The sequence below is a fragment of the Mesoplodon mirus genome (genome assembly GCF_964341445.2).
Source record: "Mesoplodon mirus genome assembly, chromosome: 15".
NCBI lineage: Eukaryota > Metazoa > Chordata > Mammalia > Artiodactyla > Ziphiidae > Mesoplodon > Mesoplodon mirus.
Window position 1 is genome coordinate 42,500,630 of NC_138991.1, and position 27,280 is coordinate 42,527,909.

Here is a 27,280-nt window from a genome sequence, read left to right on the forward strand (position 1 = left end):
GCTCAGGGAGTCCCTCCTTCGGGGGCGGGGCCAAGGGCTTCGCTGCCCGGCCCTGCCGAGCTGAGGTCTGCGGGCTCCAGTTTAGTAAAGCTCATGCAAACCCGGCCAGAAGCCACCGCACTTATCAGCAGATCTCATGATTGTTTGCTAAAGGCTCTGCGGGTCTACACAGGTCACCTCCCTCGGAACTCCGCGACTCCACGTCGGAGCCAGCCCTCGGCACCCCCTGCAGTCGGACGGTTACAGCCGCGGGAGACCTGGAGGCGGTGGCAGCGGCCCAGGAACTAGCAGCAGCGCCCGGGTAAGTCTGGGCATGTGTTTATCTCTCCGTGTGCCCAACTTTCTGATTACCGGTCTGCCTAGCCTACACCCAGGGCCTCTATGATTCTACATTTATTTTCCTTAATCGGGATAGATAAAGTATTTCATGGGATTCCAAGGCTTTTTTTTCATCCGTTTACTTCTGAATGGTTTTCACTTGTTTTATCCCACTGCTGCCTGTTACCAAACAGCATGAATGAATGATGCAATCCTACATGGGGAGTCATCAGTACAAGAGTAGGAAAATCTCCAGAATTTAGAGTTGCAGTATCTGACTTCATCAACTTCTTTACCATTAGAATTAGAATTTTATTTTTTTATTTTTATTTTTTTTATTTTTATTTTTTTTCTGCTATGAACATTGGGGTGCATGTATCTTTTTGAATTATGTTTTTTTCCAGATATATTCCCAGGAGTGGGATTGCTGGATCATATTTAGCTTTTTTTTTTTTTTTTAAGTTTAATTTTATTTTTTTTTCTGCTTTATAACAAATTTAATCAGTTACACATATACATATGTTCCCATATCCCCTCCCTTTTGCGTCTCCCTCCCACCCTCCCTATCCCACCCCTCCAGGCGGTCACAAAGCACCGAGCTGATCTCCCTGTGCTATGCGGCTGCTTCCCACTAGCTATCTACCTTACGTTTGGTAGTGTATATATGTCCATGCCTCTCTTTCGCTTTGTCACAGCTTACCCTTCCCCCTCCCCATATCCTCAAGTCCATTCTCTAGTAGGTCTGTGTCTTTATTCCTGTCTTACCCCTATGTTCTTCATGACATTTTTTTTCTTAAATTCCATATATATGTGTCAGCATACAGTATTTGTCTTTCTCTTTCTGACTTACTTCACTCTGTATGACAGACTCTAGGTCCATCCACCTCATTACAAATAGCTCAATTTCGTTTCTTTTTATGGCTGAGTAATATTCCATTGTATATATGTGCCACATCTTCTTTACCCATTCATCCGATGATGGACACTTAGGTTGTTTCCATCTCCGGGCTATTGTAAATAGGGCTGCTATGAACATTTTGGTACATGACTCTTTTTGAATTATGCTCAGGGTATATGCCCAGTAGTGGGATTGCTGGGTCATATGGTAGTTCTATTTGTAGTTTTTTAAGGAACCTCCATACCATTCTCCATAGTGGCTGTACCAATTCACATTCCCACCAGCAGTGCAAGAGTGTTCCCTTTTTTCCACACCCTCTCCAGCATTTATTGTTTCTAGATTTTTTGATGATGGCCATTCTGACTGGTGTGAGATGATATCTCATTGTAGTTTTGATTTGAATTGTTTTATCCCACTGCTGCCTGTTACCAAACAGCATGAATGAATGATGCAATCCTACATAGGGGAGTCATCAATACAAGAGTAGGAAAATCTCCAGAATTTAGAGTTGCAGTATCTGACTTCATCAACTTCTTTACCATTAGAATTAGAATTTTAATACGTACTTACCAGATACATTGTTGTACAGGTAGAGCTTCAAGCTGGGAATTAAATAAATAATTCTTCTATTCATTAAACTTATGTACTATGTTTTCTTTATATGTGACTTGCACGTTGTGTTTACTCTTTAAATATTTGACTGACCGGTATTGGAATGAGGATCAGGGAAGAAAAATTAAATCCAGGATTTCTGTATGTTATTACAACTGCCTGGTGTGTTTTCAATATAATGATCATAGTCCTATCACTTTCATATTGGGAAACAAAGTAGTCAGGACGTTTTAAGTTTTCAGTTTATTTGATACATGCCTAATAACTTTTTTTAAGCTAACATTTTATTGATGTATAATTTAATGCAATAATATGCACCCATTTTACGAGTACATTTTGATGAATTTTGACAATGTTGTACACACTTATAATCACCACCACAATAAAACACTTCCATCACCCTTAAGTTTCCTAGGGCCTCTTTGCAGTCAGATCCCCCCACTCCTAGCCCTACTGGCCTGATTTTTGTCATAATAGCATTTGTTTGTATTTTCTAGGGTTTCATATAAACAGAATCATATTGTACGTACTCTTTTGTGTCTGGCTTCTTCTGGGCAGTGTAATGTTTTCTATATTTATTCATGTTATAGCATCATTAGTAATTCATATCTTTTTATTGCTGAGTAGTGTTCTATTCTAGGGATGTAACACACTGTGTTTATCCATTTATCTGTTGGTGGTCATTCTAGTTTTGGGCTATTACGAATAAAGCTGCTTTGAATATGTTTTTTGTTTTTTTGTTTTTTTTACATACATTTATTTGTTTATTTATTTATTGGCCACACTGCACGGCATGTGGTATCTTAGTTCCCCGACCATGGATCAAACCCATGCCCCCTGCATTGGAAGTGTGGAATCTTCACCACTGGACCACCAGGGAAGTCCCATCCCTTAGCTGCTTTTTTTTTTTTAATATATATTTTTAATTAATTAATTAATTTTTGCCTGTGTTGGGTCTTCCTTGCTGCTCACGGACTTTCTCTGGTTGCAGTGAGTGGGGGCTACTCTTTGCTGCAGTGTGTGGGATTCTCATTGTGGTGGCTTCTCTTGTTGAGGAGCACAGGACTCTAGGCACTCAGGCTTCGGTAGTTGTGGTTCACGGGCTTAGTTGCTCCGCGGCATGTGGGATCTTCTCAGACCAGGGCTTGAATCCATGTCCCCTGCATTGGCAGGTGGATTCTTAACCACTGCGCCACCAGGGAAGTCCCCTGAATATGTTTTCATTTCACTTGAATAAATCTGCAGGAGTGGGATTGCTGACTCTTACGGTAGGTAAATGTTTAATTTCGTAAGGAGCTGCCCAACTGTTTTCCAAAGTGGTTGTACCATTTTACATCCCCACTGGCAATGTATAAGAGTTCCAGTTGTTCCATGTCCTCACCAATACATGGTATTGTCAGTCTTTTTTATTTTTGTTATTCTTCTTTTGAGTTTAGTTGCACATCTTTTTTGAAATATCTATTGCTTATATTTTAATGGGTTGTTTGTTTTATTGAGTTGTAAGAGTTCTTTATTCTAGATACAAGTCCTCTATCAAATATATGTATTGTGAATATTTTCTCCCATTCTGCGACTTGCCTTTTTTTCCCTTTCTTTCTCCGCCCGCCCCCCCCCGCCGCCATAATGGTGTCTTTTGAAAAGCAGAAGTTTTTAATTTTGATGAAGTCCAATTTATCACTTTTTTCCTTTTATTATTCATGCTATTTGGGTTTTATTTGAGAAAAATTTGCCTACCTTAAGGTTTTTCTATTAGTATCTATTACTGCATAATAAATTATCCCAAAACTCAGCAGCTTAAAATGACAAACATTTATTTTCTCACTTTCTGTGGGTCAGAAATCTGGGAGCAGCTTAGCTGGGTGGTTCTGGTTTAGGGTCTCTTAAGAGGTTGCAGTTGGCCAAGGTCAACTTATCTGAACACTTTATTGGGGGAGGATCTGCTTCCTAGAGCACTCACCTGATTATTGGCAGGATTCAGTTCCTTGAGGGTTGTTGGACTGAGGTCCTCAGTTCCTCACTGGCTGTTTGCTGGACGTCCCCTCAGTTCTGCCACATGGGCCTCTCATTGGGCAGCTACCAACTTGGTAGCTGCCTTCCCCCAGAGCAAGGAGTGGGGGTGCCGGGGCAAGATGGAAGCCACATTCCTTTTTTTTTTTTTCTTTTTTTTTTGAGATTAACTCACTTTATTTTATTATTTTATTTTATTTTTTTACCTCACTGTGTGGCTTGCAGGATCTTAGTTCACCGACCAGGGATTGAACCCAGGCCCCAGCAGTGAAAGTGCCGAGTCCTAACCACTGGACTGCCAGGGAATTCCCCGAGATTAACTCACTATAAAAAAACCACTTTTATAATATTTTCTAAATAGAAATAATTATGGATTCACAGAAGGCTGCAAAGAAATATACAGGGAAATCTCATGCATTCCTCCTTCCCCCATGTCCCTTCCCCCGAAGACAACATCCCAAGGAACTGACATTGGCACAATCCTTAGAGCTTGTTCAGACCTCACAGTTATACAGACACTCATTTGTGTCAGTCTAATTTTGCAAGTGATATCCTATCACCTCTGCCTCACTCTATTCACTGGAAGAGAGTCACTATACCCAGCTCACTCTCAAGGGTAAGGGGTTACAGATGGGTTGGGATAGCAGGAAGTCGGTTCACTAGGTTTTTTGGATTTTTTGTTTTTTGGCCTTGCTGTGTGGCTTGCGGGATCTTAGTTCCCTGACCAGGGATGGAACCCAGGCCCCCCTGCAGTGGAAGCACAGAGTCCTAAACACTGGACCACCAGGGAATTCCCACTAGGGGCCATTTTAGAGGCTGCCTACCATAGGTGTGCAATTTTTCTCCTGTGTTTTAGAAGTCTTATAGTTTTAGCTTTTGTGTTTAGATTCATTTGGAGTTAATTTTGGCATTGAACTACAAGTTAGGGAAGAATATACATTTCAAGATTTCTATATTTTATTAAAACTACCAGGTAGGATTTCAATATAATAACGATCAGAGTCTTGTCATTTTCATGCTGGTGAAACAAGGGACGTCTTAAATTTTCACATGATCTAATACATGCCCAATTAAAAAAAAAAAGGCCAGTAGCAAAGTATGAATTCTAAATTAGAAGAGAAATAGAGCGGGCCTTTGTAATTAAACCAATGGATCAAAGGAGAAAGAATAAACTCTATTAAAGAAGCAAATTGGAAATATTCCTTTTCTTGTCATGCCATTCCCGGCAGTGGGTTCTCCTTAAGAACAGCAGCTTCCGGGGAGGGTCGCTAGGGTGCAGCTCTCGCTGGCCTGCAGGGGAGTGGGATTCAGAACACCTGCAGAAGCCAGTCGTGCTCAGCAGAGTGGGAAAGAAACGCTAGACTTGCATGCTCAGGTACGAGGCTTTGAGTACACTTTGTACTCTTCCTCCTTCACGGGAGTATTATCCTGTGTGACTCCGCTGAGAGAAGGGTACACCGAACCCTTTCTGAGTTCGGTGAGGACCGTATTCGAACCTTCCAAATGATTTATTTCCATTCTGGCTTCCTTCCTTTGTCAACCTCTGCTTTTTCTTGCTGCTTGTTCTTAACTATTTCTTTTTATCTCTTTTTTTCTTCTGAGATTTAGCACCTTTATCGACTTTTTTTTTTTTTTTTTTTTTTTTGCTGCTTTGGGTTTTCGTTGCTGCGTGCAGTCTTCCTCTAGCTGTGGCAAGCGGGGGCTACTCTTCGTTGCGGTGCTCGGGCTTCTCATTGTGGTGGCTTGTTGTGGAGCACGGGCTCTAGGCGTGTACGCTTCAGTAGTTGCGGCACCCGGGCTCTAGAGCGCAGGCTCAGTAGTAGTGGCGCATGGCCTTAGTTGCTCCGCGGCATGTGGGGTCTTCCCGGACCAGGGCTCGAACCCATGTCCCCTGCATTGGCAGGTGGATTCTTAACCACTGTGCCACTGGGGAAGTCCCTATCCACTTCTATTTACAGTTTAAATGATGAGGATTATAATTTGAAGTTGTTGGCTTCGTTCCCTCGTTATTGGGCAGCAGGATTTCCCTCTGACTGTTCTTGGAATGTTGTTGACTTTCCTCGTTTTGTAGAGCCTGTAATGGACCTGTGTTGGCTTCTCTGTATTTGTATTGTGTTTTCCCAGTAGATCCTCTTCCCCTTTCTCTCTCCTTCCCTTGCCTTTGAGCCTTGTTAATCAGGTGTAGGTGATTTCCTATCATACTCGAAGCTTTTGCAGAATTAAAGCCACAGAAGAGTGTTTCCTCCTCTGCGTGCTTCAAGGAGACAGAAGTGAAGGGTTTCCCAGGGGAAGCAGTCTTAGGAGACTTTGCAGCTGACCCTCCTTTGTACTGGTCCTGCTAGGAGGGACAGTGAAGCTAGACAGTCTCCTGTTTCTTCTCCTGTGTCTGGACCTTGATGTTCATGTCCCTGTTTTTTTTCTAGGTTCTTGCTCTTGCAGAACTCACAAGATCTCTCTTAAAGAAATTTGTAGTCAGAGCTTTATGCTATGTTTTTATTCAGGAAAGAAGCAGGAAGAGAAGAGTATTGTCTCCTAGGAATCCAGCCCTGGAGAAACGTGAGTCCAATTTGTCTTCTGTTTTCATTGTCATTGTTGTATATTTATCAGTTAACAGTTTAATATTCACTGAAGAAAAAAAATTGTCTGCTGTAACCTATGTGGCATGCTTAAAAATCTCAGGTTCCCCGAAGAATAGCTGTTCTTTTTTATCATAAAATATACTATAATGCATTGACCAGAAAACATAGTCCTAGTTACAGGAAGGCTCTTTGACTCTCCTCTGATTCAGAAACTCTCAGACTCCATTGGGCATTGTTTCACTGCTTGGAGGGCCCCAAACAGACTCACCCCTAAGACCAAAGCCACCCCAGGTGACACCCATCTAAGCCCAGGAAGCTTTGCTCTGTCGGCTTCCTCAACCTCTGTACCAGCTTATATTTGTTCTTACACAGGTGAAGGTAAGAGGTCAATCCCAGCAAAAGGGGAAGTTGGTGAAGGTGATCTTAGATGCCTCTTGCGAGATACTTAGTTGGAGAAGTTGGAAGAGAGTTTGGATGAGCAAGTTTTTCTCCTTTTATCTAAAACCAGACCTCCTAAGGTTGGCCAGGAAGGAAAACTTGTTTTTGTACTTTTGGAGCTGGGGTAAGAAGGGGTTGTCAGCTGTGGCTTCTTTACCAGTTGGCCCTCTGCTTCCCCAAGATGGACCTGTTGAGGTCGGGTGGGCAGGAGTCCCGTCCTGAGACACAGAAGGCAGTGGTCCAGTGGTCGGGACCAGGCCTGGGAGCTGCCATGTCTAAGTACAGACCTTTCCACCAGGATTTCTTCCACCCCCGTCCTGTCCCCCTTCCTTGCAAGGGCCAGATGTGAGGGATCCAGAGTCCATTCTCCAGCAACGATTTTTCTAATGTACACAATTCACTTTGAAGCAACTGAACTTACTCAGCAGATTTCCCCTCTGTCCCCTGGAGCTATGAGAATTTTGACTTTGTATGAGTCATGAGTCACTCCTGGTGGAGACAATGAAAAAAAGAGGGAACTAGAAGTGAATAAGGAGACAGAGTATTTCACAGTGCGGGTAGGGAAGTGCTAAAGGAAGCTGAATTTGTTCTGCAGTCTAAGCAGGGGATTGAAACCCATGTAAGCTGACGGGTGGAGGGCATATCCCCTGGCACAAGCATTTAGTGGGCAAAGTTAAGGTCATATAATCCAGCTCCGTCTGCTAGGGAGGGCATGAAGAAAGAATCAGTCTTCCAAGTAACTTCAATGTAATGTTTGTGTATGGCTGTTAGTATAATTGGCACCATCATGGACCCTTACAGTTTCTCCTGTCCTTCCGCTGACCCTACCCAGGACTGTACTGTGCAGTGACTCACTTCTCTGTCATCAAGGGCTTTGTAGTTAATAGACATTGTTTAATAATCATTAGGACCAGGTAGCCTCTATGCTCTGTTAGTCCCCAAACAATGATGAAAACCCTCCCCTGATGTATTCCTGGCACCCACGAGACCACTTACCCATTCATAAATCTTGGCTTGGGAGTGCACGCCCTGTTTCCAAGCACCTATTCCCAAGCACTGTAAAATTGTCCCAGTGGCCCCTTGGTGGTGGGAAGTGCAGCTGCGAATGCTTCTGGATTGTTGTCCATCCAATCCAGATCCCACCCTCTGAGTAAGTTACCTATGATAAACCGATCCATTGATTATACAGAGCTGCCTGCCTCATTTTTCGGTCTCAAGATGCCTTCTCAGTTTGGTGGGCACTTTTCGTTCCCTCTGTCCTCCAATAGTTTGTCTCAAAAATCCTGTCTTTGGAACCAAAATCTGTCTTTGGAACCACAGTGCAACCCAGGATGCAGGTGTCAGCAATTCTGAGTCATGAGTCAGGACTAATGTTCATCTGGGTCTGTGAAAATCAGTCCTCACTTTATTTGAGGAAATGTACATTTCCTTTCATATTTGAGGCTCATGATCTGGTTGAAGCTATTGCTGATATCAGTGGTTGGAAAGAGGCTAAAGGTGCTGGCTTTTCAAATGTGAGCAATAGTGATTTGTCTGATCATCCCAACAAGACTGGGAACCTCTTGAAGATGGTGCCCATTCTGCATTTCCCAGGACTTGTGCTAGGCACAGAGAGGCACTGTAGATTGGCTTCATCTTCTTACATCTTTGAGGCTTCAGGAGCCTGTCAGTCATTCTCAGGAGTCTTGCCCATTCTCCGTTATTTGTGTTGCCTCCTGTACCTTCTTTTTTTTTTTTAATTTTTTTTTTTTTTTTTTTTTTTGCGGTATGCAGGCCTCTCACCGCTGCGGCCCCTCCCGCCGCAGAGCACAGGTTCCGGAGGCGCAGGTCCAGTGGCCATGGCCCACGGGCCCAGCCACTCCGCAGCATGTGGGATCCTCCCGGACCGGGGCACGAACCCGTGTCCCCTGCATCGGCAGGTGGACTCTCAACCACTGCGCCACCAGGGAAGCCCCAGTCATCAATTTTATACACATCAGTGTATACATGTCAATCCCAATCACCCAATTCATCACACCACCATCCCCACCTCCCCCACGCTTTCCCCTCTTGGTGTCCATACGTTTGTTCTCTACATCTGTGTCTCAATTTCTGCCCTGCAAACTGGTTCATCTGTACCATTTTTCTAGGTTCCACATACATGCGTTAACATACGATATTTGTTTTTCTCTTTCTGACTTACTTCACTCTGTATGACAGTCTGTAGATCCATCCACATCTCTACAAATGACCCAGTTTCATTCCTTTTTATGGCTGAGTAATATTCCATTGTATATATGTACCACATCTTCTTTATCCATTCATCTGTCGATGGGCATTTAGGTTACTTCCATGACCTGGCTATTGTAAATAGTGCTGCAGTGAACATTAGGGTGCATGTGTCTTTTTGAATTATGGTTTTCTCTGAGTATATGCCCAGTAGTGGGATTGCTGGATCATATGGTAGTTCTGTTTTTAGATTTTTAAGGAACCTCCACACTGTTCTCCATAGTGGCTGTATCAATTTACATTCCCACCAACAGTGCAAGAGGGTTCCCTTTTCTCCACACCCTGTCCAGCATTTGTTGTTTGTAGATTTTCTGATGATGCCCATTCTAACTGGTGTGAGGTGATACCTCACTGTAGTTTTGATTTGCATTTCTCTAATAATTAGTGATGTTGAGCAGCTTTTTATGTGCTTCTTGGCCATCTCTATGTCTTCTTTGGAGAAATGTCTATTTAGGTCTTCTGCCCATTTTTGGATTGGGTTGTTTGTTTCTTTAATATTGAGCTGCATGAGGTGTTTATATATTTTGGAGATTAACCCTTTGTCCGTTGATTTGTTTGCAAATACTTTTTCCCATTCTGAGGGTTGTCTTTTCGTCTTGCTTATGGTTTCCTTTGCTGTGCAAAAGCTTTTAAGTTTCATTGGGTCCCATTTGTTTATTTTTGTTTTTATTTCCATTTCTCTAGGAGGTGGTTCAAAAAGGATCTTGCTATGATTTATGTCATAGAGTGTTCTTCCTATGTTTTCCTCTAAGAGTTTTATAGTGTCCGGTCTTATATTTAGGTCTCTAATCCATTTTGAGTTTATTTTTGTGTATGGTGTTAGGGAGTGTTCTAATTTCATTCTTTTACATGTAGCTGTCCAGTTTTCCCAGCACCAGTTATTGAAGAGACTGTGTTTTCTCCATTGTATATCCTTGCCTCCTTTCTCACAGATTAGTTGACCATAGGTGTGTGGGTTTATCTCTGGGCTTTCTATCTTGTTCCATTGATCTGTGTTTCTTTTTTTGTGCCAGTACCATATTGTCTTGATTACTGTAGCTTTGTAGTATAGTCTGAAGTCAGGGAGTCTGATTCCTCCAGCTCCGTTTTATTCCCTCGACACTGCTTTGGCTATTCGGGGTCTTTTGTGTCTCCATACAAATTTTAAGATTTTTTGTTCTAGTTCCATAAAAAATGCCATTAGTAATTTGATAGGGATTGCATTGAATCTGTAGATTGCTTTGGGTAGTATAGTCATTTTCACAATATTGATTCTTCCAATCCAAGAACATGGTATATCTCTCCATCTGTTGGTATCATCTTTAATTTCTTTCATCAGTGTCTTATAGTTTTCTGCATACAGGTCTTTTGTCTTCCTAGGTAGGTTTATTCCTAGGTATTTTATTCTTTTTGTTGCAATGGTAAATGGGAGTGTTTCCTTAATTTCTCTTTTCAGATTTTTCATCATTAGTGTATAGGAATGCAAGAGATTTCTGTGCATTAATTTTGTATCCTTCAACTTTACCAAATTCATTGATTAGCTCTAGTAGTTTTCTGGTGGCATTTTTAGGATTCTCTATGTATAGTATCATGTCATCTGCAAACAGTGACAGTTTTACTTCTTCTTTTCTAATTTGTATTCGTTTTATTTCTTTTTCTTCTCTGATTGCCATGGCTAGGACTTCCAAAACTATGTTGAATAATAGTGGTGAGAGTGGACATCCTTGTCTTGTTCCTGATCTTAGAGGAAATGCTTTCAGTTTTTCACCATTGAGAATGATGTTTGCTGTGGGTTTGTCGTATATGGCCTTTATTATGTTGAGGTGGGTTCTGTCTATGCCCACTTTCTGGAGAGTTTTTATCATAAATGGATGTTGAATTTTGTCAAAAGCTTTTTCTGCATCTATTGAGTTGATCATATGGTTTTTATTCTTCAATTTGTTAATATGGTGTATCACATTGATTGATGTGCATATATTGAAGAATCCTTGCATCCCTGGGATAAATCCCACTTGATCATGGTGTATGATCCTTTTAATGTGTTGTTGGATTCTGTTTGCTAGTATTTTGTTGAGGATTTTTGCATCTCTATTCATCAGTGATACTGGTCTGTAATTTTCTTTTTTTGTAGTATCTTTGTCTGGTTTTCATATCAGGGTGATGGTGGCCTCATAGAATGAGTTTGGGAGTGTTCCTTCCTCTGCAATTTTTTGGAAGAGTTTGAGAAGGATGGGTGTTAGCTCTTCTCTAAATATTTGATAGAATTTACCTGTGAAGCCATCTGGTCCTGGACTTTTGTTTGTTGAAAGATTTTTAATCACAGTTTCAGTTTCATTACTTGTGACTGGTCTGTTCATATTTTCTATTTCTTCCTGATTCAGTCTTGGAAGGTTATTCCTTTCTAAGAATTTGTCCATTTCTTCCAGATTGTCCATTTTATTGGCATAGAGTTGCTTGTAGTAGTCTCTTAGGATGCTTTGTATTTCTATGGTGTCTGTTGTAACTTCTCCTTTTTCATTTCTAATTTTATTGATTTGAGTCCTCTCTCTCTTCTTCTTGATGAGTCTGGCTAATGGTTTATCAATTTTGTTTATCTTCTCAAAGAACCAGCTTTTAGTTTTATTGATCTTTGCTATTGTTTTCTTTGTTTCTATTTCATTTATTTCTGCTCTGATCTTTATGATTTCTTTCCTTCTGCTCACTTTGGGTTTTGTTTGTTCTTCTTTCTCTAGTTCCTTTAGATGTAAGGTTAGATTGTTTATTTGAGACTTTTCTTGTTTCTTGAGGTAGGCATGTATAGCTATAAACTTCCCTCTTAGAACTGCTTTTGCTGCATCCCATAGGTTTTGCATCGTCGTGCTTTCATTATCATTTGTCTCTAGGTATTTTTTGATTTCCTCTTTGATTTCTTCAGTGATCTCTTGGTTATTTAGTAACGTATTGTTTAGCCTCCATGTGTTTGTGGGGTTTTTTTGTTCTTTTTTGGGTTTTTTTTTGCGGTACGCAGGCCTCGCACCACTGTGGCCTCTCCCATTGTGGAGCACAGGCTCCGGACACGCAGGCTCAGTGGCCATGGCTCACGAGCCCAGCTGCTCTGCAGCATGGGGGATCCTCCTGGACTAGGGCACGAACCCGTGTCCCCCGCATCGGCAGGTGGACTCTCAACCACTGCGCCACCAGGGAAGCCCCCGTGTTTGTGTTTTTTATGTTTTTTTCCCTGTAATTCATTTCTAATCTCATAGCGTTGTGGTTAGAAAAGATGCTTGATATGATTTCAGTTTTCTTAAATTTACTGAGGCTTGATTTGTGACCCAAGATGTGATCTATCCTGGAGAATGTTCCGTTTGCACTTGAGAAGAAAGTGTAATCTGCTGTTTTTGGATGGAATGTCCTATAAATATCAATTAAATCTATCTGGTCTATTGTGTCATTTAAAGCTTCTGTTTCCTTATTTATTTTCATTTTGTATGATCTGTCCATTGGTGTAAGTGAGGTGTTAAATTCCCCCACTGTTATCGTGTTAGTGTTGATTTCCTCTTTTATAGCTGTTAGCGGTTGCCTTATGTATTGAGGTGCTCCTATGTTGGGTGCATATATATTTATAATTGTTATATCTTTTTCTTGGATTGATCTCTTGATCATTATGTAGTGTCCTTCCTTGTCTCTTGTAACATTCTTTATTTAAAGTCTATTTTATCTGATATGAGTATTACTACTCCAGCTTTCTTTTGATTTCCATTTGCATGGAATATCTTTTTCCATCCCCTCAGTTTCAGTCTGTATGTGTCCCTAGGTCTGAAGTGGGTCTCTTGTATACCACATATATATGGGTCTTGTTTTTGTATCCATTCAGCAAGCCTGTGTCTTTCGGTTGGAGCATTTAATCCATTCATGTTTAAGGTAATTATTGATATGTATGTTCCTATGGCCATTTTCTTAGTTGTTTTGTTTTTGTAGGTCCTTTTCTTCTCTTGTGTTTCCCACTTAAAGAAGTTCCTTTAGCATTTGTTGTAGAGCTGGTTTGGTGGTGCTGAATTCTCTTAGCTTTTGCTTGTCTGTAAAGCTTTTGATTTCTCCATCGAATCTGAATGAGATCCTTGCCCGTTAGAATAATCTTGGTTGTAGGTCCTTCCCTTTCATCAGTTTAAGTATATCATGCCACTCTGTTCTGGCTTGTAGAGTTTCTGCTGAGAAATCAGCTGTTAACCTTATGGGAGTTCCATTGTATGTTATTTGTCATTTTTCCCTTGCTGCTTTCAATAATTTTTCTTTGTCTTTAATTTTTGCCTATTTGATTACTATGTGTCTTGGCGTGTTTCTCCTTCAGTTTATTCTGTATGGGACTCGCTGTGCTTCCTGGACTTGGGTGGCTATTTCCTTTCCCATGTTAGGGAAGTTTTTGACTATAATCTCTTCAAGTATTTTCTTGGGTCCTTTCTCTTCTCCTTCTGGGACCCCTATAATGCAAATGTTGTTGCGTTTAATGTTGTCCCAGAGGTCTCTTCGGCTGTCTTCATTTCTTTTCATTCTTTATTCTTTATTCTGTTCCACAGCAGTGAATTCCACCATTCTGTCTTCCGGGTCACTTATCCGTTCTTCTGCCTCAGTTATTCTGCTATTGATCCCTTCTAGTGTAGTTTCCATTTCAGTTATTGTATTGTTCATCTCTGTTTGTCTGTTCTTTAATTCTTCTATGTCTTTGTTAAACATTTCTTGCATCTTCTTGATCTTTGCCTCCATTCTTTTTCCAAGGTCCTGGATCATCTTCACTATCATTATTCTGAATTCTTTTTCTGGAAGTTTGCCTATCTCCACTTCATTTAATTGTTTTTCTAGGGTTTTATCTTGTTCCTTCATCTGGTACACAGCCCTCTGTCTTTTCATCTTGTCTATCTGTGAATGTCACCTCCTGTACATTCTTATAAGGTTCTTTAGCCTATTCCATTTATCTCATTTTAGGTCCTCTAACATCATTTGTTTGTCTGTTTCTGGCTTTCTCTCCATTTACAAGTGGCTTATTCTCCATTCTCAGTGGAACTGTGCTGCATTAAGCACTGCTTCTCTGCTGATAGACTTCTGTCTTCTAGGCTTGTATAGTGAGCCTGCTTAACCATGTAATATTAGGTTAATTCCCTCTGGACCAGAGCCAAATGGCTGTTTCTGAGGCACAGAGAGTGGGATACGGAGCTCCTTGGAGTTCGCTGGCTTGGTGGGAATTTGACAATTTATGAAACCTGTTTCTATCTGCTGGTCTCCCAAAGAATGGGCAGACTTTCTTCTTTCACTATTTCTCTAATAATTAGTGATGTTGAGAACCTTTTCACTTGCCTGTTGGCCATATGTATGTCTTCTTTGGAGGACAGTCTGAATTCTTGCTGAAAGTCTTTGACATTTCCTGGGTCCACGTTACTTTCTTTCTTTCTTTCTTCCTTCCTTCCTTCCTTCCTTCTTCCTTCCTTCCTTCCTTCCTTCCTTCCTTCCTTCCTTCCTCCCTCCCTCCCTCCCTCCCTCCCTTTTTTTCTTTCTTTCGCTGTGTTGTATTTTCATTGATGCGCGCAGGGTTTCTCTAGTTGCATCATTGCAGTGCATGGGCTTCTCATTGTGGTGGCTTCTCTTGTTGTGGAGCACAGGTTCTAGGTGTGCAGGCTCAGTAGTTGTGGCACACAGGCTTAGTTGCTTCCGTGGCATGTGGCATCTTCCCGGACCGGGGGTCAAACCCATGTCGCAGGCAGATTCTTAACCACTGTGCCACCAAGGAAGCCCCCACGTTACGTTCTTAACAATGTCTAACCTTATCTAATTCTGCTTAATTTATCCACCTCTTTTATGTTGTCTCTGTGCATTTGAGACCCAAGTTTCAGTTCTTTGGCCATCATTTAGGAGCTGTATGACCTTAGGTAAAGCATTTAACTTCCTTATACCTCTATTAGTTAATCTGTGAAATGGATGTATTAATATTGTTCCTGCAGAAAGGCATGGGACCAGCCTCAGATAATGGCTTTGAGTTTCCTTCCAACTTCAGAATATATGATATCGATTCTGTTTCTCTGTTATAGTCATCATTGCTTGTTAAGGATTTTAATTTTAGGATAATAGCACACTAAATTGGAATTGTTTTATTGAGAATAGTAATCTACTCGATTCTCTGTTCTCAGTAACTGCTTAGATTCAACTCTAATTCATGAAACATTTAATTTTAGCACCCACTGTGCTGGAAACAGAAAGATAATTCAGTCAAGGTCCCGACCTTGAAGGAACTCACATTCTAGGAAGGGAATGGGAGTGATTACTTAATTCTCTGAGGGGTTTATGAAGGAGCTAGTACAGGGAAAATAATTTCATCTGAACCTTGAAGAATAAATAGGGATTTTCCCATTAGACATGAGTAATTAGGTGATTTCAGGCAGAGGGAACAGCATCTGCAAAGGTACAGAGAACTAAAAAATCATGACATGTTTAAAGAACAAGAAGTCCTCTGTATTCCTTGAGCATAAGGTGTGGGTGTGTGTATGTGAGTGTATGTGGGGGGAGAAGAGCAATGGGGAATAGATTGGTGAAATAGGATTCAAATCATGAAGGGCATAAATGAATAACAGGGACATTTTGTTAATTTATATGTTAATGATGAGGAATGGATGAGCAAGGGCATCATGAGGTCTGCTGTGATTAACCTGATTTGATTCTTCAGTCCTCAGCAGCCAAACCTGAACACAGGCAGGCACAGCAGTATAGTTAAAATATAAGTGCAAATGACTATGTTAAAAAAAAAGTCTTTACCTTTAAAAAATACATGCGGAAATATTTTTGTATGAAATGATATGATTTGCTTTGAGATAAATCAGATTTATCTCAAAGGTGGAAGTGTGTGGGTGTGAGATTGTGATTTGTGATAAACATATTTGGTCCTGTCCCATTTCTGGCACAGAGCTCCTAAAACCCTTGGAATTTCCTGTGATGACAGGGATAAAGATGTCTCTTATGTTAATGAGGTGACTTTTGGACCCACCTAAGGATGGGGCCTGTTGGCCACGAGGGCCAACCATGTGATTAGAGGGTTGGAACTTTTGGTCCCACTGCCCTGACCTCTGGGGAGGGAAGAGAGGCTGGAGGCTGAGCTTAGGCACCAGTGACCAATGATTTAATCAATTATGCCCTTGTAATGAGTCCTGCATAAAACCCAAAAAAGACAGGGTTTGAAGAACTTCTAGGTTGGTGAACGCATGGAAATTTGGGGAGAACGGCATGCCTGGAGAGGGCATGGAAGCTCCATGCCCCTTTCCACATACCTTGCCCTGTACATTTCTTTCATCTGCTGTTCCTGAGTTATATCCTTTTATTATTTATTTATTTATTTATTTATTTATTTATTTATAAATATATTTATTTATTTATTTTTGGGTGTGTTGGGTCTTCGTTTCTGTGCGAGGGCTTTCTCTAGTTGCGGGGGCTACTCTTCATCGCAGTGCGCGGGCCTCTCACTGTCGCGGCCTCTCGTTGCGGAGCACAGGCTCCAGATGCGCAGGCTCAGTAGTTGTGGCTCACGGGCCTAGTTGCTCCGCGGCATGTGGGATCTTCCCAGACCAGGGCTCGAACCCATGTCCCCTGCATTGGCAGGCAGATTCTCAACCACTGCGCCACCAGGGAAGCCCCTATATCCTTTTAGAATAAATCTAGTAAAGTTCTGTGAGTCACTCTAACAAATTAATCAAACCCGAGGAGGGGGTTGTTGGAACCTCCAATCTATAGCTGGTCAGTCAGAAGCACAGGTGATAATCTGGACTTGTGGACTTGTGACTGGCATCTGAAATGTGTGTGTGTGTGTGTGTGTGTGTGTGTGTGTGTGTGTGTGTTGGGGGTAGAGTGGGGTCAGTCTTGTGGGACTGAACCCTTAACCTGTGGAATCTGATGCTTTTCCTATGGGTAGATAGTGTTGGAATTGAGTTGAAATGTAGGATACCCTGCTGGTGTCCGAGAATTGCTTGGTAGTGTGGGAGCCCTACCCCCGCAATGTTGGAATTGGGGTGCAGAACCTTTTATAGTGGGGTTGATGAAGCAAGATTTGCTATGATTGTTGAAGCAGGTTGATAAATACATGGAGTTCATGTATTTATACTTTCTATTTTTGTATGCATTTGAAATTTGCCACAATAAAAAGTTAAAAAAATGGTTAGTTGTAGGTATGTAATTCACAATTTTATCATTTATTCATTCATTCAACCTTCAGAATTAATTGAGCATCTACTCAAAAGAAGTTCAAAACAATAGGTGTTTTGGAAATTTTTGGATCTTAGTATAAAGAGCTTGCAATCCAAGAGTGGAGGTGCTATGCACATAACTCAATTTAAGATAAGTTGGAATATTATCAATTCCATATCTTAAAAAAACAGATCTACATGAAGTACTGTGGAAGTTCTGGGGAGAGATTTTTTTCCAGCTCAGGGGAATCAGGGAAGACTTAATAGTGAAGATGGCATTTAAACTTTATTCATTCACTTAATTCAACAGATATTACTGAGTCCTACTGTATGCCAAATACTGTTCTCAGTCTTAAGGATCCAGCAGTGAACAAAGCTGATAAAGATCCTACTCTTGTGAAATTTACATCCTAGTGGGAACAGATAGACAACACATAATAAACATAAGCTTTATCGTGTGTTAGAAGATGAGAGATGTTACAGTAAAAAGAAGTAGGGCATCGTGAGGGAGGTTAGTAATGTTGGGGGTAAGGTTGGGGGCTGGTTACAGTGGTAAACAGGGTGGTCAGGTTGACATTTGGGCAAACTCTTGCCAAGGGAATTGGCCAAGTGGGTATTCGTGTGAAGAGCCCTCCCTCTGAGGGCACAGCTGGAGCAAAGGCCCTAAGTGGGGAGTTTGCCTGGTGTATTTGCAGAGCAGCAAGAGGACCAGCGAGGCTGGAGCAGAGTGAACGAGGGGAAGAGGAGTTGAAAATGAGGCCAGAGAAGTAATGGGGAGGGCATGGTGGTGGTGGTGCCAGAGTTGGGGGGCAGACCTTCTAGGTAATCATAAGAACTTTGGTTTTTACTTTTAGTAAAATGAGGAGCCAGTGAAGGATTTTGTTTGTTGCTTTTTTTTTTTTTTTTTTTTTTTCCGGTACGCGGGCCTCTCACCATTGTGGCCTCTCCCGTTGCGGAGCACAAGCTCCGGACACACAGGCTCAGTGGCCATGGCTCATGGGCCCAGCCACTCCGCGGCATGTGGGATCTTCCCGGACCGGGGCACGAACCCATGTCCCCTGCATTGATTGGTAGGCGGACTCTCAACCACTGCGCCACCAGGGAAGCCCAGTGAAGGATTTTGAGCCAGAAGTGTAGCATGATTTGCTTATAGCTTACAGTGATTCTCTGGCTGTTATGTCGAGAGCAAATACTGGGGTGGGGACCTTTTAGGAGGCTTTTGGTATAATCTTGCCAAGAAACATTGGTGACTCAAGCTAGAATGATAGCAGTGGATGTGGTGAGAAGTGGTCATATTTTAGTTAGAGCTTAAAGGCAGAACCAACAGCATTTCCTGAAAGTTTGGATGTGGGATTTGAGAGAAAGAGAAATGTCAAGGGTAACTAAAGAATGGAGTTGCCATCAAGGGAGAGAAGGAAGGCTGCAAGAATGACAGTTTTCTGGGGGGAGGGAAGAGCGGGAGTTCAGTTTGGGACATGTTAAGTTTGGGATGTTTACCAAACATCTGAGTGGAAGTCAGGTAGGTAGTTGGAGTTTAGAGTTTGGGAGAGAAAACTGAGCTGCAGGTGTACATTTGGGAGTTACTGTCATAGAGACAGCATTTAAAGCCATGAGCCTGGATGAATTAATTCATCTAGGGAGTGAGTATAGGTAGAGAAGACCAAGGACGGACCATGGGCCATTGCAACATTAAGAGAACAGAAGAGAACCAATCAGCAAAGGAGCTTAGCCTCAAAGAGCTGATGATCTGTGAACCTAGGAAGTCAGTCCTCTAAGTTGAGAGATGAGCTTGAACAAGAGCATGATGCTGGGGGAAAAAACAAATTGTTGATAACCAGGAGCAGATGTGTTTAGTATTCATGTTTTTTAAGAATAGTTTTCTGTTGAATGGAGACATTCACATTTAGGTTGATAATGTTAGTGCAGAGTTTAAGATCCTATTATCTAACTGGATTCATTAATTTACCCTCCCTTGCCTATTTTTATTGGGTCTCTAATGAAACTCACATTTCCTGTTTGGAGTACTCTCTTGTAAGGGGTCAAACAAGGATCAACAATTTTTTTTGGTAAAGGGCCAGATAGTAAATATCCCAGACTTTGCAGGCTGTACAGTCTCTGATGCAGCTACTCAACTTGTCTGTTGTAGTGGGGAAGCTGCTATAGGCACATAAACGATGAACATGGCTGTGTTCCAATAACACTTGATTTTGGACACTGAATTTTGAATTTTATGTAATTTTCATGTTTCACAAAATATTATTCTTCTATTTTTTCCCGCTACTTAAAAGGTAAAAAAGTCATTCTTCGTAGGCTGTACAAAGATAAGTGGCAGGCTGGATTTGGCCTACTGGCTGTAGTTTGCTGACCCCTGGCTTAAAAGATTTTTTTTTCCAGGTCAACTTTGAACCAGATCATTCTGCCAAATGCATTGGGGTTTTTTTGGGGGGATTTATTTATTTATTATTTATTTATTTATTTATTTTTTTATTTGTGGCTGTGTTGGGTCTTCATAGCTTTGTGTGGGCTTTCTCTAGTTGTGGTGAGTGGGGGCTACTCTTTGTTGCGGTGCGCAGGCTTCTCACTGTCGTGGTTTCTCTTTTTTTTTTTGTGGTACGCGGGCCTCTCACCGTTGTGGCCTCTCCCGTTGTGGAGCACAGGCTCTGCACACGCAGGCTCAGCTGCCATGGCTCACGGGCCCAGCCGCTCCACGGCACGTGGGATCTTCCCGGACCGGGGCACGAACCCGTGTCCCCTGCATCGGCAGGCAGACTCTCAACCACTGCACCACCAGGGAAGCCCCAAATGCATTGGTTTGAAATCAGTTACAAAGTGGGTTGGCCAGACTCCTTTGAGTCTGTTTTCAGCCACTGTTTATGCTGATTTGCATTGTCCGTGTGGCGTTGTACATGACATATTAGTCTCTTTGATGGGTGAGTGGTCTGGGTGACCTCTAGGATCTAGTTCACGTCCATGATTCTAGTCCAGTGATTTTCTTAAAAAAAAAAAAAAAAAAGAAAGAAAGAAATACCCAAAATTCTTTTGAAACTATCCTCCATAGCTTCTGCAGCACTGTGGTCTCCCAGAGTTTCTTCCCGTGACCTTTCCCTCTCATTTTCCTTCTCAGGCTCCTGACTTGAATGTCCCGTTCCTGCGCTCTGTCCTCAGGCCTCTTCTTTCTCCCTTTTTCCACTCTCCCTGGTGACTTCCATCAGGCTGTGACTTCAGTTACCACCTCTGCACCAGAGACTAACACGTGTGTGTGTAGCTCTGACTTCTCTTCTGAGGTGGAAAGCAAGGTTTCCCATTAGCTAGAAGTTAAAATCCAAACTCCTGAGCCCGGCCCACACTAACTCCCCGTGCACTGCCTGGCAGCTGGACTGGACTGTTGGGCAGCTTCCAGCACGTCATCCATCCTTCTGCTGCATTGCCTTTGCCCTTGCTCTTCCCTCCGCCAACATTACCCTCTCTCCTTGCTGCTGTCTCCCTCCCTGCTAATTCCCAGCACACCCCAAATTGATACCCTGCCCTTTGAGAACCCACTCAGAGGGCCACTTACTCTGCAAGATTCAGCTTAATGCCTCTACTTCTTGGAAGCCCTGTTTCATAGACAAGGTTCAACATTTCCTCTGTGTGCTCACGGTATCTTATGCACATTTCCATTGTAGCCCTTGCCTTATTGCTCTGTTAGGTCAAAAGTCCTTGAATATTGGTTGAACATCAGATATATTTATAAGTTGGTACCTTCACTAGACAATTCTTGGGAGCAGAGTTTGGGTCCCGCTAATCTTTGTAACCCCAGAGCCTGACATTTAGAAGATGCTTAATTTGTGTTAAAAAAAAAAAAAAGAATGATTCCATGAGGACATGCTTATATGGGCTACAATGACTTTGATACAAATTAAAATATATTGACAGTCGTAGGCAAAATTAGACCTTTTTATGACTATATTTTATGTCTTTATCTATATTTATCTTTTTCTGTTGTAGGAGGAAAATTCTTCCCAGGATGGTCTCCCATTCAGAGTTGAGGAAACTTTTCTGTTCAGCTGATGCAGTGTGCTTTGATGTTGACAGCACAGTCATCAGAGAAGAAGGAATTGATGAGCTGGCCAAACTCTGTGGAGTTGAGGATGCTGTGTCAGAAATGTAGGAACAGTATTTATTCACCTTACGAAATGATAATTGCAAAAGAAGAGTGGCTTTTGGATGACATGCAGGACCAGAGCCACAATTCCCTGATCTTAGTCCCTGCCTATGAAACATGGGCACTAGGCTTTTTCCTCCATCACTGAGAGCTGAATTTGGTAGTGTACATCATCCAACCATCCCTTTATACAAATATTTATGGCAAAAAAATATATGGTTGCCTCTGACAAACAAATATGGATGACATACTCTTGGCTTGGTCAGGGGAATGATGACGATAAGTAACCAAAGAAGATGACCTGGGGGGTCTCCAGGGGTCCAGTGCTTTGTGTCATGGTTGAAAGTGTGGCCTTAGTGGTTTGTTAGAAAGCTAGTTATGGTTCAGAGTCTCTCCATGGATGCCTGGGTGAGAGTCCCTCCCTCCCTCCTGCCCTCCCTGTGCCACCTGCAGTCACTAGGTCATGGACCATTTCATGTTCAGCTTCCTTTGATGCAAGAGTACAGGGCCTTTGGTTTCTTTCTTGGTTTACAAACACTCACAGCTTCCAAGGCAGGTACCTGTGGATAGTATATGTGGTTTTCTTAGCTCACTGGATGGTGTATTTGTGGATGCAAAGGATAAAGGACTCTCTTTACTGATGTCTTTTGCGCCTTGGTCTCATTTGCTCTGCAAAATAGACTTAGGCTATTTTGGCTTCAAAATATTAATGCGATTCTCAAGCAAACCCTCAATAGTTTATCCCAGGCCTCACTCACTCCCATGGCCATGTACCACGTCTGTTGTATGGTGGGGCACCTTCCTCATGCATGGACCTTGTGAGGAGCGGGGGAGGGTAGGCGTGTAAACTTCGAAGACAGCACTTTGCTGGCCTGAGTTTTGGGTCTTCCTCCTAGGACACGGCGAGCCATGGGCGGGGCAGTGCCTTTCAAGGCTGCCCTCACAGAGCGCTTAGCTCTGATCCAGCCCTCCAGGGAACAGGTGCAAAGGCTCATAGCAGAGCACCCACCACACCTGACCCCCGGCATAAGGTAAGGGGCTCCCCGGTCTGGGTACACTGTCTCCCTATCAGCACGTGCATTTGGGGGCATGTCCTCCTGAGGGTATCTCACCATTACTTTAGAGCTCCCTTCTTTGTGGTTCCTTCGGTACTTGTATATGGTCTTGTCTGCTAGTTGGTCCTGCCCACGTCTGCCCTCCCTCTCTCCCCACGGGGAGCCTAAGCCTCCTCTTCTTCTTGTGTTTCTGGGTCCATGGGCAGAACAGAGTTGTGGAATGGTTTCCTAAAGCAGTTAAGCCCCACCCACTAATTTCTAAGTGCTTTTAGAAAAGCATATATAAAACATTAATTCATTAGGCAGTATACCTTGTCTGATGTACCTTGGGCAAATGTATTTGGAGAAAAAAATATATTTGAGTTTCCTTTTCATGTTTCATGTTTTCTCTTTTATATTAATCAGCATTTGGTATTTTATATGTTTTTTGTTTTTATTTTTTCAGGGAGCTAGTAAGTCGCCTACAGGAGCGAAATGTTCAGGTTTTTCTAATATCTGGAGGCTTTAGGAGCATTGTGGAGCATGTTGCTTCAAAGCTCAACATCCCATCAACCAATGTATTTGCCAACAGGCTGAAATTCTACTTTAATGGTAAGTCTTTAATAGTAACATTTTCTCCTTCTTATCTGTTTTAGTATTCAATATCTTAGGTAATGTCTATTGGAATGCAACTCAAGCAAGGTGGCATCAGAGTTAAATGTTGAGGTAAAGGGTTCACTTTACTGATGTCTTTTGCACCTTGGTATCGTTTGCCCTGCAAAATAAACTTAGGTCATCATCTCTCCTACCTTCAGTATCCATATAATCATCTATCTGTATATAAATGTCTGTACTTAGTAAAATGTTAGTTCCTATGTAACCCTCATGACTTATTTTGTTATGCATCATATTTCAGTTCTATGAAAGCTCTCATGTATCTGAATCAATTTAGATTCAGGAAGGAGAGTTAATTTGTGAACAAGTGGCTGCACTTTAGCTGCCTTTGGAGGCACCTCCTGGCCCCTCTCTGGACCATCACAGAGCCACAGCTGTAGTTTTCTGTCATCTCAAGATGTCTCCAGTTATGTCAAGGGATGGCTGACATTCTTAAAACCAAATAATATTAATTAAAAAAAATTAAATGTGTTAATAGAACACTTTTTAAGGGTCTATAGATAGAAATCATTAAAAAAAATTAGAGAATAAGTGTGGTAATTACTGTAAGAATGGAAATAATCCATCAAATATAAATTGGAATCTCCTCTTAGATGAAATTGTATATCAACATGTTTTAAATTAATATATTACTGTTTCATGGTGTTCTGCCACCTCAACAAGTTTTGAGAATTATGACACTGGAAGCTTAGAGGATAAAATTAATTTACCCCAAGATGTTTATCATCTAAAGGAGTAACCTTGACAAGAGGTATTTGTAATTTAAAAGCAAAGCTTGTTCATTCTGAGGAATAAGTGTGGAAGTCCAGGCTGTGTCACTTTACTGAAGGCTGTTTTTAGCTTTGTGAGTGACTTGAAGGTGAGGCTATCATCTATGCAAAAGGCTGGCCCTACTGATACAATCCTGTGGATCTTTAACACTGTTTTAATGGCTCTTTTAAGGTGAATATGCAGGTTTTGATGAGATGCAGCCAACAGCCGAATCTGGTGGGAAAGGAAAAGTTATTAAACTTTTAAAGGAAAAATTTCATTTTAAGAAAATAGTCATGATTGGAGATGGAGCTACAGACATGGAAGCCTGTCCTCCTGCTGTATGTATTGTGTACTAATTTTTTTGCGTTTGTACTTTTACTGTTGACAGCTGACTTAGAACTCAGTACAATTTGTGAGAGTTAAACAAAAACCTTTATCAGCCTAAAATAAAAAGCCAAAATAAATAAAACAAATTCAATCTCAATATATCAATTGACTTTTTGCAAACCCAAGGAGGGTTGCAAATAAGGAACTTAAAAACCTTTTAAAACTTTCAAAGACCCCTGTCCCTGCAGGATGGCTGCCACCTCTTAGCCCAAGTATATGCTCAACAAGGTTTGGCTTCATTTCCACAAATAATGCAGCTCTTATTACTATAACCAAAATTTTAATGTTTTATTTTTGATAAACTATTTCCTCATACGTTATCTCATTTAATCCTCATAACAGCCCTGTGAGGTAAAAGTATTATCTTCTCCTTTTTACTGATCAGGGAAGTGAGGCTCAGGGAGGTTTGATACCACACCCATATTAAGGAATTTTATTATTCTGAATTAACATTGTTTTCTGAGACTAGCAGGAAACAAGCGCTATATAGCCAATATCTTAACTTATCTTAAGTTAAGCCAATATCTTAACTTATCACATGTCCATTTCACGTAGGACTTTGACTATATTGTCTTGTTCTAACTTAAGAAAAACTGGGGCCTCCCTGGTGGCGCAGTGGTTGAGAGTCCGCCTGCCGATGCGGGGGATGCGGGTTCGTGCCCCAGTCTGGGAGGATCCCATGTGCCGCGGAGCGGCTGGGCCCGTGAGCCATGGCCGCTGGGCCTGCGCGTCCGGAGCCTGTGCTCCGCGGCGGGAGAGGCCACAGCAGTGAGAGGCCCGCATACCGCAAAAAGGAAAAAAAAAAAAAAAAAAAAAAAAAAAGAAAAACTGAACCAAAAATATAGTGGTGAACGTTTTACTACCTAGTTTCCTGAGATCTAAAAATAGCATCTTTCTCTGTCAATGATTAAGCATTCGTGGTTAAAGAATCTTTTGGGATCCTTCTAACACTACTTGAGTCAGTTCGAGATAACACATTCTTAGATGATTTGTAGCTGATGTTGGGGTCGACTAAGTAGTGAACGCCGGGCTAGTTGAATAGCAAGGCATAAAATACAGGGTTCTCTCAGGGGGCCCCCAATCCCGGTGTCCAGAAAGAGCAAAGTTACAAATTCCAGATGACCTTACCAGTCAGAAAATGATACAGCCTGACTGAACCAAGAGAAAGTGGTGTGCATGCAGGTGTGTAGCCCTGGAAGGTGGTCAGAGGAATCTGTGCCCTAAAGGACAGTTAGCAGCCTCCATGTGGAGGCCTGGCAGGACTTGGCGGGGTGTGTGTGTGTGTGGAATTTCTAGAGGGAGGGGAAGCAGCAGAGCACAGTAAGGTTGTACTAGCATGGTCCTAGGCGCGAGTGAGCTTTCTCTTCAGCAAGAGAAGAAGACCCCACGTACCAGGCACTCCGGTGTTACCTTTGGGTCCTGGGAAGCCCTGGAAGGCTTCTGGACCGAGAAGGAACAAGTCAGTGTGTTAGGACAGCTGAGTTGGTGCTGGCATGCAGAAAGGGCTGCAGCAGAGGCAGGGAGCTCAGTTAGGAGGAGGCTAAATTTAACTAGAAGGGAAGCATCTAGTTATTCCCCCCCCCACCTTGTTTGGTATGAAAATAAAAATGAAGACAAAGGTCAAGTAAGAGAATTTTGTACTTCTAAATTAGTGTATATTGTGTCTGTAGGCTGGCAGAAAAAGAGAAAATACCATTTAAAAAGATAATTGACTAAAAGAAGGTGTCACTGAGCAGATATTAATGAAACAATGTAACTTTAAATAATTCTACCAGTGAAAAATAGAGTGCTGCTAACATACTCTGGGGTTGTCATCTCCTTCAGCCCGGAATAACATGCCCTCCTGGGAGGGAGGTCCCTCAGTTTCACCCAGGACGCCAGCCCAGCCGGGAGATACCTGCTCTGGTCCTGATTCCAGGCCTCGGGCATTTCCACGGCACCACAGGCTTCTCTTTGATCTTCTTTCTCTGAAATTGTCTGGCCTGGATGTGATTGCCACCTAGTTTAGAACTCAGATGTTTACCACCTGGTGTGGTTTTATTTTTGTAAGCAATTGTCTTGGTTTTAAGAGGGCTTCAGTTCTCCTGAAGCCCACAATGTCCAGCTGAATGCATCTGCAGCAGTGGTGGTCAGACTCATTCATTCTTGGGGCAGGATGAGGGGAGGCTCCCGGGGAGCTGGGGGAGGGAGGTGCCCCAGGTGAGGCTGGGCTCACCTCTCTTTGCACAGAGTTTATTCTTTTAAACAACACTTACTGCCCTAGGCTGCTGCTGTATCTTTCTCTCTCTCTTTTAAACTATTTCCCTTTTGTTCTCTTCTTAGGATGTTTTCATTGGATTTGGAGGAAATGTGATCAGGCAACAAGTAAAGGACAACTCGGAATGGTACATCACTGATTTTGTAGAGCTTTTGGGAGAACTGGAAGAATAAGATCAGTTTTTATACAGTTCATAACAACTTCAGGTTAATTTTTTTAAAAGTTATACAGTTTGATACTGTTTGCTTCCAATTGCATATTAGAACTTAATATATAAATAGTACTGATTATCTGTACTTCCAAGTAAACTATAGTTAGGGCTCATAGAACATTGTGGTTCTTTTTTTTTTTTAACTGTAGTTCTGGAATTATTATGACCATTTAATTACCTGGAGAGTTTTATAATTTGAATTCTTTATGTATTTTCCTAGCTATATTTTATTTGAAGGCTTTTGAAGGTGGATAGTAAATTAAACACCTTCATTATTGGAAATATGGATTAGGCAGCTTTAAGTGAAATTGGTTTTCCCTTTATATATAAATAAAAGTTTATCCACATATCAGAGCAGATTTGTAGAATTTTTTTTTTTTTCTTTTGAGCCACACCACGCAGCTTATGGGATCTTAGTTCCCTGACCAGGGATTGAACTCAGGTACTCAGCAGTGAAAGCACTGAGTCCTAACCACTGGACCGCCAGAAAATTCCCGATTTGTAGAATTTTTAATTCTGCCTATC

The 27,280-nt window shown here is 41.9% G+C and overlaps 2 protein-coding genes across 3 annotated transcripts in view; both read left to right on the plus strand.

The window, feature by feature from the left end:
• Nucleotides 1-27,280, plus strand: part of SEPTIN14 (septin 14) — a gene marked incomplete at both ends in the record, with an annotated part of 568,759 nt that overhangs the window by 415,630 nt on the left and 125,849 nt on the right. The window lies entirely within an intron of this gene.
• PSPH (phosphoserine phosphatase) lies at nucleotides 30-27,107 on the plus strand. Of its 2 annotated transcripts, XM_082644681.1 has the most exons (7): nucleotides 30-301; nucleotides 6,337-6,391; nucleotides 21,282-21,440; nucleotides 22,335-22,469; nucleotides 22,939-23,084; nucleotides 24,090-24,238; nucleotides 26,610-27,107. In XM_082644681.1, exons 3-7 carry the CDS (start codon nucleotides 21,301-21,303, stop codon nucleotides 26,715-26,717), a joined length of 678 nt encoding a protein of 225 aa, XP_082500807.1. In that variant the 5' UTR covers nucleotides 30-301; nucleotides 6,337-6,391; nucleotides 21,282-21,300; the 3' UTR covers nucleotides 26,718-27,107. The 2 variants fall into 2 exon arrangements, with proteins under 2 accessions (XP_082500807.1, XP_082500808.1); XM_082644682.1 differs by lacking the exon at nucleotides 6,337-6,391.

What these genes read in the sequence shown, in the direction of transcription:
- PSPH (XM_082644681.1), top strand. Translation starts at nt 21,301, where the DNA reads ATGGTCTCCCATTCAGAGTTGAGGAAACTTTTCTGTTCAGCTGATGCA. An exon ending in GAGGATGCTGTGTCAGAAAT is followed by an intron (nt 21,441 to 22,334) that starts GTAGGAACAGTA and finishes TCTTCCTCCTAG; the next exon opens with GACACGGCGAGCCATGGGCG. An exon ending in TGGAAGCCTGTCCTCCTGCT is followed by an intron (nt 24,239 to 26,609) that starts GTATGTATTGTG and finishes TTCTCTTCTTAG; the next exon opens with GATGTTTTCATTGGATTTGG.